Raw genomic sequence first — 12839 nt, 5'->3', positions numbered from 1 at the left:
TGCAGCTCCTTGAGTTAATCGGGTCTTTGAAATGCTTCTAACATAACATGTGCAGTGGAGGATGCTGTTAGCTACACTAACTGCAATTTGTCGACCACTCTTTTCATTTACTTATAACTTTGCCTACCATTAACTATTTAGACTGAAATTTCCCATAGTGGAGTTCTGCTACAGATGTTTTTTCTCAGTGTTTTTGTCTGTATTTTGTTAATGTTTTTTATGAACATGTGTTCATAATGTTTTCTGTTTATGCATAAGTATTTTTGGTGCTAAAGTGTGAAGAGAATATATGGTTCTGAGTACTTTAAGACAAGATTGACTCTTCCACATCTGCCTTCCCACCAGGGAAGGAGCAGGACTTTCTGGCGATGCAGGACACATTGGAGAAGACAAAAGTCAAAGGGCCTGTGCTGGCTGGTGGGAAAGGGAGAAAAGCATGTAGTCATTAAGCAGAGAATTCCCAATTCACAGCATATTGCTGAAAGAAGGTGTTGATAGAATGGATGTCTTGTCTCACTGCAGTGATGCATCCAGGTGCCCATGGTAGGACTGCAGGTCCAGGGAACATCCTGAAGCTGTAGACACGTGAGGGTGGTGGTTCCCCCAAGCAGGATGCCTGCATGTTTCTTTACTTGTTTGACAGCTTTCTGTGGTTTTTCAAAAAGAAAGAAATAAATAAGTGGCTAGAAAAAGCAAGTAAGGCCACAAAGCCAAACACTCAAAAGTTAGAAAATGACAGAGAGGCAATCAGTCTTAATTCAGGCCTCTGACGATATCACTGGCAGGCAGCCTTTACTAACCTACAGGAACCCACCCCGTGATCAAAGGAGAAGACAGGGTCACACTTCGTTGAAGTGGTGGAAGTATTTGTTGCAAATGATCGTCAGAGATATTCTTTTTTCTCCACTGTGAGCCCTAGGGTTCAACTGGTAAGGTGCCCATAGATTGCTAGATTCTGCAGGGAAAGCTGTGTGCTTCCAACCAAAACCTAGGTAGAAAGGAAGGCAGAGAAGAGATATTAAAATTTACTGTAAAATTACATTACCTTGATCTGGTCTGTGATGAAAAATAGCCCCCCAGTAGCTACTTTATTGTTATTCCTAATGGGAAGTTTCATGTAGACTTATTTCTTATGACCAGAGTGACTTTTAACCCATACTTTGATTGTTTTCTCTCAGCTGGTAGTTCAAATGCTCCTTTTTTCCAGTGTCATGTGCTCCAGGTAGGCACTCTCCAAAATTTTAGTTTGGCTAACGTAGCTAGGAAACAGAGAAAAGTGCCTGATGGTAGCATGGAGTGCGGGCCTCCTTTGGCATCTGCTTTCTTCAAAATACTCTCCATGTCTTTGTGCTGGGCTCTGTCAACCAGGGTTCAGATGTCCCACTCTGGTTGCCAATGTCTGTTGGAAAGCAGCAGCTCCAGAGGCAGCAGAGGTAAAACTTGGGGGGGGGGCTGCCACTGTCCTGGACATTGAGTCATCTTACTGCTCAAAGCAAGGCTTACACTTTCTGCGCCAACGCTGAGCCTGGCCTCTACACTGGTAATTAAACCATTTTCTGCATTACTTCCATGGCACCTGTTCCTGAGCTATATTGTTAGAAACAGGTAAAATGAAGTTACATGCTTCTAATCCAGCTGGAATGTGGCAATTACCACTCGTTGGGCTGAACCCTGCATTCCTGGGGGATTACCGGCCCCTTTGCTTGAGCTGATTAGCATTTAGACTGCTGTAAGCTTACACACCTAAACACAGATTTACATATGTGATTAAAATGCATTTGCTGCCCAAAAAGCTTAGTCAGAGGGGCGGATTCTCCCAGTGTGCCTACAAGCAAAGTAAGGTGCGCACGTTTCGTCTTGTCTAAGAGAGAAGCAGGGGCTTTAATGTGGGAGCTGCTGGTTCTGCTAAAGGTCTTTGAAATTCTCACTTGTGTAGAGCCAAATATACTGCAGTGCATGCTGACTTGGTGAGTTCAAACCTCAGAGGAGAAAATTAGGTGTGCACTTAGTTTACATTTCTTTTCCAAACAAGTATCTCAAGAAATCAACATCCACTTGTCTTTGCTGCAGTTAGCCATGAGGTCATGCAGGCATCCCAGTAAAACTCATTTTAAAGCCTATTAAGTTCACCACATGAAAGTGGTTTCCAGCCAAATTTCCCAATTAAATGGCTGCCTGCTTTAAGTGGCTCTAACTCTACCTGCTGCCTTTTGGAAATGAGCATCTACTCCAATATATCTTCTGTGTTTGGGAAGGAGGAACAGCTCACAGTCTTGCTAAGCAACATTCTGCATTTTGAAATAATTACTTAATATGGTGCTTTCCCTAGCTCAGTGAGTTCTGCAATGATTATCTTACAACTGAGCCCTATTCAGGTTTCAGTTTCTATTAAATAAGCTAAATCGACAGCATTAAACAGTTGCCTGTTTATTCTTTTTAACAGGAAATGAATTTAAAAGAGACGCAGCCACCCGTGAAGAGCTGTTGAAAGCAACGATTGATGGGAGGGAGGAGGTGGTTTCTCACCAAAACCTTAAAAAAACAAACAAACTGTGCTTAAAAAATAAAAAAAATAATCACTTTTAAAATAGGGGAAATTCAGCTATGAGCATTTCTCTCTCTTTTCCAGCTGATAAATCATGGCATGCAGAGGGAATGCCAAAAGGGAAAAAGAGAAATGAAAACTTGATTCAATAAATATTTAATTACATCAGGAGAAATAAGGAAAAAAGGGGAGAAAAGAGGGCTCTGGTGGTAGGAAAAGGCCCATCTCAGGCGGTCAGTGGCAGGATGCGAAGCCTTTCATCCCCAGGTCGCTAGCCGAGATACCCCTCGGGCTGTGGGAGCCTGCAGCTGCCGGGCGGGTGGGAGATGACGACGTAGCTCATCACTTCATGAGGCTTGCAGAAGTCTGCCTCCACGTGTGCTCCTGTGTAGCCCTGCTGCACTGGACTTTCTAACTGCTCCTGACACTCGCCATGGCATGGCCATTTGTTCTTGGTGCCTTAAGGGAATTTCCTTATCTGGAAATGGTTTGACATCAGCTGTGGCAATAGGTAATATCTGAGGCAAAACAAAAAGACCAGATGGAATGGAAAGTAAGTGGAGTTCACGTGGACACTCTGCCCTGGTGCCAGCTTTCAGGGTCCATACTCTGTTCTTTGATGCAACTCTTTTTTGGGGGTGTGCCAGCAGAGGAGGGAACAAGGCAGGCAGTCTTGAGCATTATTTAGTCTGTCTCTCTTCTTGTTGTGTAAGGCACTCTGGTTTCTCATTTCTCCTTGGATGTGCATTGCCTCCCCTCTCTCCCCTTACACCACGGGACAAGCTCCTGCTCCAGCTCTTTGAGAAAGCTTCCAATTTACCGTGAGCTCTTCTTTTCCCTGATCCTTATTTTGAAAGGTGAAGAGCCCTTCATTCAGCTGCTTCTCTTCCACAAAAACAATTGGAAGGTTAGGCTTTTCCCTCTGTCAGATGTCAGTTTATTTACAAAGAAATAGGCCTGAATTTGAATGAGAGCCTATTTACATCTGTACAGTAGGGGAATTGTTTGGGAACTCTTCATCCTTAGGCAAAGATAATATTGGAGTCTTTGCCAAGAAAGAGTCAGCTTCAAAATATTATTTTCTTTAAACTGTGGGTAGGATTCAGCTTTGGTGGACATTCACTCTACAGGACTGGTAAGAAAAGGATGCTGTTGCTGTAGCTTCCCCTGGTCAGGTTCTCCCAGTCCCCCCATTCCCACATGCAGCCTCCTCAGGAGCTCATTTCGCCATGGCGGCTCCCTAACCATGCACAAGGATGTGTCCTGGCTGTGATTGATCGAGAGCTGAGGACGCTGATGCTGGGGTGCAGCGTGTTCTCTTGTTGTTGGTACCTCATCCTCCCAGGAGCTTTTCACTTGGTCCTTCAGTTTCCAAAGAAAACTATTTGTGTGGGTTTTTGCAGATACTACCTATTTTCCCTTTCATGGCCTATCTGCTTTGGCAAACAAGTTTAAAATGCTAGTGATTGAGGGCTTGGGAACCATTTTCATTTCCAGACATCCACGATCCCAAGCCCAGGCTTTGAGCTTCCCTCTGCTCACAGCCTCGCTGTGTGGCATGGACCTTGCAGTCACTGCTGCAGCAGCACTTAGCAGTCTCATGGTGCTCCAGGTATTATATGGAAAGCAAACATTCCCTGGAGAGCTCGGCAGCAAGTGTCAGGATTTAGAAAATGGCACCCCAAATCACGCTGTGGTTTAAGGTTAATCTGGGATTTATCCTAAAGTATTCGAAGACATATCAATACAAGGATCACCTATAGCAAGCATCCCTCCCCTGGGATGGTCTGGGGATCCAGAGCAGAAAATAACTGTAGAAGGCCAAACCAGGGAACGGGAGAGCTGCAGTGTGTGCTCCCATGCCCTGTGTGTGGGGCTGCGTGTCACTGACTTGGAGATCCTTATGCAGGCAGAACGTCCTCTGGTGGGGTGGGCTGGACAGCAGCTACTGCGCAGGAGGCCACAGAGCGCGGAAGGGGCTGCAGGACATCCCAGTGGGTACAGCCATGCTGCTGATCGACCCTTTGGGTCTGGGGGCTTCCTGAGGGGAGAAGCAAACCTTGCTGTCCTTACTGAGAAATCCAGGCTAAAGCTAGTACCTTGACAAGTCTTTCCAGGCAGGGGAATGACCTGGCTATGAGTTCTTACAGGGAAAATCTTTCTGATGTCCCAGGGAGAATTTGACTTTTGGGCAAACTACATCTTAAAAAACATAAACAAAACCAAACGTGGCGAAAACCAGGTGGATCAAGGCCTCCTGACTTTGGCCTCAGTTCTTTAGAGATTTCCAGATTCTCTTTTGAGATCACTGGATGTGAATTTGATACACATGGTGAAAGGGGAAGAATTACAGCTTTCACATTCATGCACAATTTACCTTTTTATTTTCCTTTATTATCTGGGGGATATTCGGTAAATCAAGCTCCCCTTATGGAGCTCAAGATTCTGATTCTATTTGTGGGGTCCCGTTAGTAGCGAGGCAGTAAATTACTTCTACTTTGTTTGAAAATTTTTTTAGCCACAGTACATTAGCTCCTTTTGTTTGCTTTTCCACTGACGGAGTGTACGTTTTTATTTGAGAATTTGTGTTTCTTGAATGTCTCATTTATAAATAATACAGGGTGTGAAATTTGAAGGTTGCAGAACACAACCTGAAAAAGAAACCACCCTGAGTAACGCTGGGCATTCGTGGCAAAAATCTTTCACAAAATGCTTCACTTACATTGGATTTTTATATAACCTCAGTGTGTGCAGTGAATATCTGACCGTTATACATAAGGTAACTATATATAATAACCTTTTCCTGGCTCATCCAGCTATCTTTGTTTATTTGAAAGATTGATAGATCAGAGAGTGAAGAGACGTGTTTTATTGTAAGTTTCTGTTCCAAATTTCCTGACATTTTTGGTTTTTTTAAAAAAATAGACTGTTAAAAGGCACAGAAAGGGCTAATAAGAACCAGATCCTAAAGTGATGCTATGTCAAAATGTCAAAAATAACAGCTTTTCTTCGACTTTACCACATTAATCTTAAGGCACATACCTTTCTATACACCCTTCCTTTAATAGCTTGAGTTTTTCTACGTGGCTCTTTACTGCAGAGCAGCTTTTAAAGTGACAACAAAATCCCTTGATGGTTTTCAGTAGTTGGGTTTATAGCTGGATGTGGACATTTGTTTACCTATTCCAAATCACTTTTTTTGTGATAAAGTTTAGAAGCTTCCTACTTGTGCTATAAAACTGGAGCCTGAGTAAAGAAAAGCTTCGTTTCCTGTTGCCAGATCGTAGCGTCAAAGCTATCACCAAGACATCTGTCCTTAAACATGAATGTTGACTCATAAAAGGAAAGACAGATACAAACTCTCAAATGCATATTATGAATTAACATCGGTGCGCAGGGCAGAGAGTTTTTGCAGTTCCTATCCAAAAGCAGTGGGATTCAGGTGCTCAGCCCCAGATAATTTTTTGCAAGTCTGCAGGCATCTGTGCTCTGGTTTCCCTCTGCAAACCTTCCCGCCCCTGCTATGGCCCAGGGCAATCTCTAAGCTACTAATTATCAGAAAGTAGCAATTAATTCTGAGAATCCCAAATACACTGAATGTCACACATGGATATCTGAAAAGCCATAAAGCCTCAGGCAGTGGTCAGCCTGTTTCAGTTCAGTAAATTATCCTCAGGTGGCACTAAACCCCCTAGATAGTGTCTGTGGAGAGAAAGCCCAACACACAGCTGCAGGGTGTATTGAGTCTTGCACATACACATCGCTGAAGAAACTCATTTGAAAATAAGCTGGGCAAGCAAAGGCAGTAGAATATTTTTCCTTTTGTCCCAAGACAGTTAACATTGAATATTTCCGCATGATTGTCTGGACTTCTTTAATATTCTTTGTACGGGTTGCTGAATTATGGGTTGAGTGCGGTATTCCTTTCTTCCCACTGTCATTCCTCTACTTTTATTCATTTAAAGTAAGTGAAATTCCAGCCAAGAGCCTTCCTTTTGCCCCTTTTAATAACAAGGGCCTGTTGGTCAGACCCTCAGATCGGACTTGCCAGGAGTTGTCTCCCTTTGTGAGTTACGGGCAGATCAAGCAATCGGTGGTTAATCCTTTTTCCAACTGAGAAGTATGTGCTCTGTCTATGGCTACACTTCAGTCAGAAATCCTGCTCATTCCTTCTTCAGCTTAAAACTCAAGTCGATTGAACATATGGAACAACCAGCAAGCCCCTCCAGCATCTTCAGGCTGGGTGGGCTCCGCGTTGTTGACTTGCTCCAAAGAGAACATTTCCACGTAGAGAATTGTCAGTGCTCAGTGGTGGTGCCGATACATGTGAGTACGGGGGACATGTCTAAGTGTAGCATCAGACTGCGCTAATGTAAATAATGCAACAGTCTGAATGAATGAAAATGCTTCTTTCCAGACTAGTATATTAAATCGGACAGACTGTGTCAGACCCTCTGATGTGCCTGACAGGCTCTTTCCCCTTCAACAAAGGTTATCAGCTCCTTAAGTTCCCAATCACTAAATGCATCTGTCTTGCAATCACTGACTGAGACACTAGTTACATTTCTTCTCGCCAGAGTATGCTATGACAAAGAACTGGTGAGCTGCTAAACTTGTGGTGCAGAAAGATAAATGCAATAAGCAGTCTGTAAGGCTGGTGTCCCGACTGCCTTACTCCAACCAGGTCAGGTGGTTGCTTTACGTGCTGCAATGCAGATTTAAGTTTTCAAATCCAGACTTAAACTTATTCTCCAGTCCAGCAGCTGGAAACAGTGTCCCCACAGCTGTAGGTTTGCTTGAGAAAGGGTCTGGAGATGTTCCTGTCCAGGGAAGTGTGTTCTTACATGTCTATAATGGGAAGTCACTTGGTACCCCAGCCTCTCTGTTGCACCTGGATTGAAGCTGTTTTCAGGGTTGCGATGGCTTGAATGGAGACTTTAATTTCAACTTTTCTTTGAATATTCTGAAAGATCAGAAGGGCGTAAAGAAAAGGATAAATGAAACAACAATTCTTCTCATAAAATGAACATTTTAGGGTCTAATTCTGCATCCCCATCGTGCTTTAAACACCTAGTGAAATCAGAAACATATAGTGCACAGTGCTTGGGGAAAAAAGGTCTCACTGTGGCCAGCAAAATCCTCCTCCAAGGAAAGAGGGTGTTACTACTTTAAGATTTGTCTTTGGTAATTTAAGATAGAGTAACCATGTGGTCACAGAGGAGATTAACATTCCTTGGCCAGAGAGGACGAGCTTTTATTTTGAAAGCCACCTGGGTTCCACTTAAAAGTAGTAGAATACTTCAGGATTTATTATGACTGGGCAGGCTCCTATTTAACAATGTCAAGACGGAGCTGTGGAAATACACACACTTTTCTTCTTTTGAGATGCGCAAACGCACTACGTTTTGTCCTTGCACAGCTGCTGCTATTCTGTAACATCAAACCAGCAAAAAGTTTGGCCATGAAGGATACCTAATATTTGGATTTTATATGCAGTGTCTCCAATTCATGCGCTTAGAATCATGAAGATGACTTATGATGTGTTGTGTTTGCATTGGCAACGGCTCAAAACCAGAAATATATTTCAGGCTTGGCTTTCCAGATATTATCTCAAGTCATTTAAAAGTTCATTATAGGGCACCCGCTAGTGCTGCTATAGTAAAGGGGCTGTCAGCGTTTTTCAAGGGTTTATAACTCAGCCATTAAAAAAAAAAATATCTCTGTGGGCTGAAACTTGGCATTCAGGGTCTAGACCCAGCAGTAAATTGTTTTTACAAATTAAAAAAAAATCAGTTTGACTATTATTAAATTATAGGTGGGCTAAATTTTATTTAGAACCTTTTCAGGCTATTCTCCCATACTTCTGTAAATTAAAATGTTTCCAAAATGTTTTTATAGAGTGCTACTCTAAAACATGGACCAGCTTTTGTTATGTTCTTGAAACCCTGATATTTAACTTAAAATATAATAACAGTGCTTATCCCAGCATAGCACTTTTCACCTTCAAAGTGCTTTATGAGCATTATCTCATTAATGTACATAACAGCCTCCCCATGATGTAAGAGGGATTATTATCCTCACTTTACAGCTGGAGAGATTGAGCCAAAAGGTTTAAGGCTGTTTTTAAAAGGACTTAGTTGCACAAATCCCATGTGAGCTTTGATTGGCTTTGGGTGTCTGCTTCCCTTTGGCTCTTCTAAAAATCACAACTGAAGTGATTCACCCAGGACTACTCAGAGCCAGGATTGAAACTCAGACTTTCCGATGGCCAGTGCCACTAGACCAGTTAATTCTCAGAAGCGCAGTAATTACTTTGTACAGAAGAAACATCGTGTTTCTAAGAAATTATTCTTTCGGTTGAAGGGAGTCAACTCTGGGCATCTGGGGACCTCCTTGATGGCGCGGAGACTGTCAAATTAAATCTGGTAGAACGTGGCATGCTCTAAGACCATGGCCATGCGATAGTGTCTTCATCATGTGTGCAAGCAGCGAGTCCATCCTGTTTCATCATCCCTGTTCGCCTCCTGCTGAAAGCACAAAAGGAGGATTTACCACCGTTTTTCTTGGCCTTTTGTCCCAGAGAGAAGAGATGTTAATGCTGGTGGCCCTAGGGAGTGGTTCATGGGGGATGACCTGGGCAAAAACCTGGCTGTAGGCAGGAACTGGTTTATATGTTCTTTGTATAGTTGTTATTAAGGGCAGAGGATGGTGGTGGTAGCTTTGAAGATTTGACGGGCTTTGGTAGGTGAGAGTCAGACACAGGTATTAAAAATAAAATTGGGCTTCTCCTCTGCCCCTCCATGTCAGGCAGGGCAGCAATGGGTGGCTTTTGTACGTGCCAGGGAAGGAACGCTCATAATTTTGTATGCCTCGGTAACAGCTCAGGGTTTTTTGGAAGCACTGTTAGATATTCCACTCGTTTTCAGTTACAGAACTGCTTTATCTGTGAGGAATGTCTTCTCATGAAGCTTCCAAATGCTTGAAACCTGCCCTGTTTAAATCTCATCTCAGGTGATCTGCTTGATCTGATTTATGATTTGGATGCAAAATTTATGGATTTGAGGACAAAGCTAAACCGAATTTAGCAGATGCGTTTTGTTTAGGGTTTCTGTAGTAGTTTGTGGAGGAGGGTGGAGAACACTTAGAGGAGTCAGAAACTCCTGAAGCTGAGAGGCTGTTTCTGTTTGTGCCTATAGAGCAGTTGCACCGTAGCTTTTGCATTACAGCCATATTTTTTCACTGACTTACTGTCGCTACTGATATTTTAAAATCCTTCTCCAGCCTTTGGAAAGCTATGTTACATCCTTACTCCTTTATTTGCCTCTCCTGTATACCATAGGACCTTTAAAATATTATATTTACTGTGGTGTTTGTCAGCAAGACCATCACAGGACTGAGGCCATTCTGGTTTTTGACTGTTATACTGTAGATATCTGAACTAGTCTTTGAAATGTTATCAGGAATTATATAAATGACTGCGGTATAGAAACGTTACGTTGGATAATTAAATGTGGTTATCCAGTTTCATGCTATTACTGTGATTTTATTAAACCCAGATTGTGGAGAGAACCCAAGAATACGTGCGCTGACTTAGATTATGCTTCCCAGTGAGGTTATTAAGATAGCAAGTCAGGAACATTTCTAGTCTTGCAGTGAAGCACGCAGAAATGGTTCTGGAGAGCCTAAAGGCCAGTCTGACACCCCTGACGAGAGACGTCGGACCCTGTTGTCTGGCTTCACCAAGGGCTGGCATCTCTGCCCTTTTTACCCCATACACAGATTTCCTAGCTAATTAGATCCGTAGGAGCTTAGGTAACAGTTGTATTTTGCACAGTTTCATACCTGCATGTTGAAAGGCTAGTCTGGTGAAAAAAAAATATGTGTGGGTAGTACCTTTGTGTTAAATGTTTATCCTGATGGCTTCTCAGGATCAAATGAAAACGGGGATGCCTTGTATAAAGTGCTATGCAAACACAGGGTAAGAGCTTAGGTGCTAAACAGATTAAATACAAAGGAAAGAGATAATGATGTACACAAAATATAATTAAGGGAGTAGCTAGTAAAGACACAAGTCTTCAATAAATAATAATTTATTATTATTTAATAATAAAATAAATAATTAGGGAAGCAGGTTAGTTAAGTAAGTTAGTTGGCTAAGCTGTTTCTATACATGCTAGAATTTTTTTTCATACTTTTAGGCAGGCTTATTGCTGGAGTTAACAGTAGATGTACCTGAAAATGGTGGAGCATAAGCAGCACAGCACAAGCTTACTTACTGATAGGCTTTTCTTGACGTGCTGGGTTAGCTCTGAGAGTGCCAGAGCAGGGCACAGTCTCTGGATTTCTCATGCTTTGGCCACCCTGCTGAGACAGCCAGCAGATGATAATGGGTTTTGGCCCCTAATGACACTTAGATTTGAACCTGTGACTTGGAGATGAAAGCCTGCATATTCCATTCCCCATCCTCAATCCATCTCGGTCTCTGCCTTTAAAGGATTTAACTAAATGTTGAATACAGTTAACTAGAAATGGTCCTGTTCCTGAATGATGCAGAATGAAATAGCACTTGACAGAAGAAGACAATGCTCATGAATGGATTAGACGAGATTAATTTTGCTAAATTTCAATTTAACATTCTCTGTCTTAAGGAAAGAACTCTCAATCTTCGATCTTCTGCTTGCACCTATCATGAGACCTATTTCAGATTTAATATAAATTTTGGTACTCTAGCAAGGAAAATACCAAGTGAGAAAAAAAGTCTTCATCTCCCAGATATGATCCTTATTCTTCATCTATGCAGTTAGCGCTTACAAAATCATTGACAACATACTGTCTGCATTGCTGTGTGAATCAAATAGAAATGGCTCTGAGATCTTCACTTCTGAGTGATTAATTTTGTATATTCCTATATTTTGTGGGTCTTAACATGAGCAGAGGGAGGTCTGCATAGGCAAAGGCATCAAAATGAGCAGCCAGATTTCTGATACATGTTTTTCATGTGTATTGGTTAGCAAAAAGGAGAAATAAAAGAAAAAAAGAGAAGCAGTGCTACCTCCTTTTCCTGTGTTGAATGAAGCCAAATAGGATGATGTTGAGAAAGTAGAGAAAATCCATGGGTATATGAAGGGAGAGAAGTTTTCAAGAAATACAGCATTACTGTAGTACATGGAAATTCCAAAATTTGTTCCTTTTATTACCATGCAAAAACTATGTGGGACCTACTGTCCTGAAACATCAATTAACAAGTATTATTGTTTTCTACTAAATTTGATGGCCACTTCCTTTTTTTCCCTTTCGGAGACAAGCATGAGGTTTCTTTAAAATAACATTTCCTGAGCTGGAGATTTTTATTCACCCTTTTTTCTTTTTACATAACAGACTACTTCTTGACGCTTGATGAACCTATGAATAACATAACTACCACCCTTGGCCAGACTGCAGAGCTGCACTGTAAAGTCTCTGGCAATCCTCCGCCGACAGTCCGTTGGCTGAAAAATGATGCGCCAGTTGTCCAAGAACCCCGGAGGATCTCCTTCCGTGCCACAAGCTATGGGTCTCGACTGCGCATAAGGAACCTTGACACTACAGATACTGGCTACTTCCAGTGTGTTGCAACTAACGGCAGAAAGACTGTTTCTACAACTGGTGTGCTGTTTGTAAAATTTGGTAAGTTTTCTCCTTTTAAGGTGTTCAGACTGTTACTTAGAAAAACAACTCTGGAGAAAGGGGTGTTTATCCACCAAAAATGAACGCACTGATGTAGTAGTATTATCCAATCTGATTCAGCCTGTTTCTGGGAGCATCTCTGGGATGGCCGTTTATCCTCTCTGCCTGTTTGCTTTTTGCTCCACTGCGGTGCCTGTGTTGACAGCTGTAATCGTGGCTTTTACTGTATAAAAGCCTACTGGAAGCAGGACCGAAGCACAGAGGTCACTATAAACAGCAATGTTCATGAATATGCTACCTGAGTGGATTCAGACCAGAAGACAAAAAAGGTTTTATTCTCAGGTGCCTGGTGCCTGAGTGACCTCCTTTTTCTCTAACAAGTGAGAAATTTCAGCTTGCAGTATAGATTGGAGGCATGTTAATGAGAGATACATATACACCTGTCAGGTGAAATAAGCACTTTTTCTTGCAGGTTTATATTGAGATAATTGCCTTCAAAGCTGATCTTGCAACTGGGAAGATTCCAAACAAGAAGCAGGTTTTGTGTGTCTTCTCCACCTCCACATTCAGAGGGAAATAATTCACTGAGATGAAGATACTTGCAGAGTCCTAGTTAATCCTCTTAGGA

The 12839-nt window shown here is 42.2% G+C and overlaps 1 protein-coding gene across 6 annotated transcripts in view; it reads left to right on the top strand.

Moving 5' to 3' along the window:
- ROR1 (receptor tyrosine kinase like orphan receptor 1) overlaps positions 1–12839 on the top strand; it is a 183245-nt gene that overhangs the window by 116353 nt on the left and 54053 nt on the right. For all 6 annotated transcript variants that reach the window (XR_013931253.1, XR_013931254.1, XM_080407254.1 and 3 more), the window contains exon 3: positions 11924–12211. Coding sequence is in view for 4 of the 6 variants with exons in the window: in XM_080407254.1 (XP_080263380.1) it covers positions 11924–12211 (288 nt within the window). In the remaining 2 variants the exon portion in view is untranslated. The remainder of the gene's footprint in view (positions 1–11923; positions 12212–12839) is intronic.

Source organism: Falco punctatus, assembly GCF_963210335.1.
Source record: "Falco punctatus genome assembly, chromosome: 11".
NCBI classification, from domain to species: Eukaryota; Metazoa; Chordata; class Aves; order Falconiformes; family Falconidae; genus Falco; species Falco punctatus.
The sequence above is the reverse complement of the archived record's forward strand: the minus strand, read 5'-3'. Positions and strand labels throughout refer to the sequence as shown.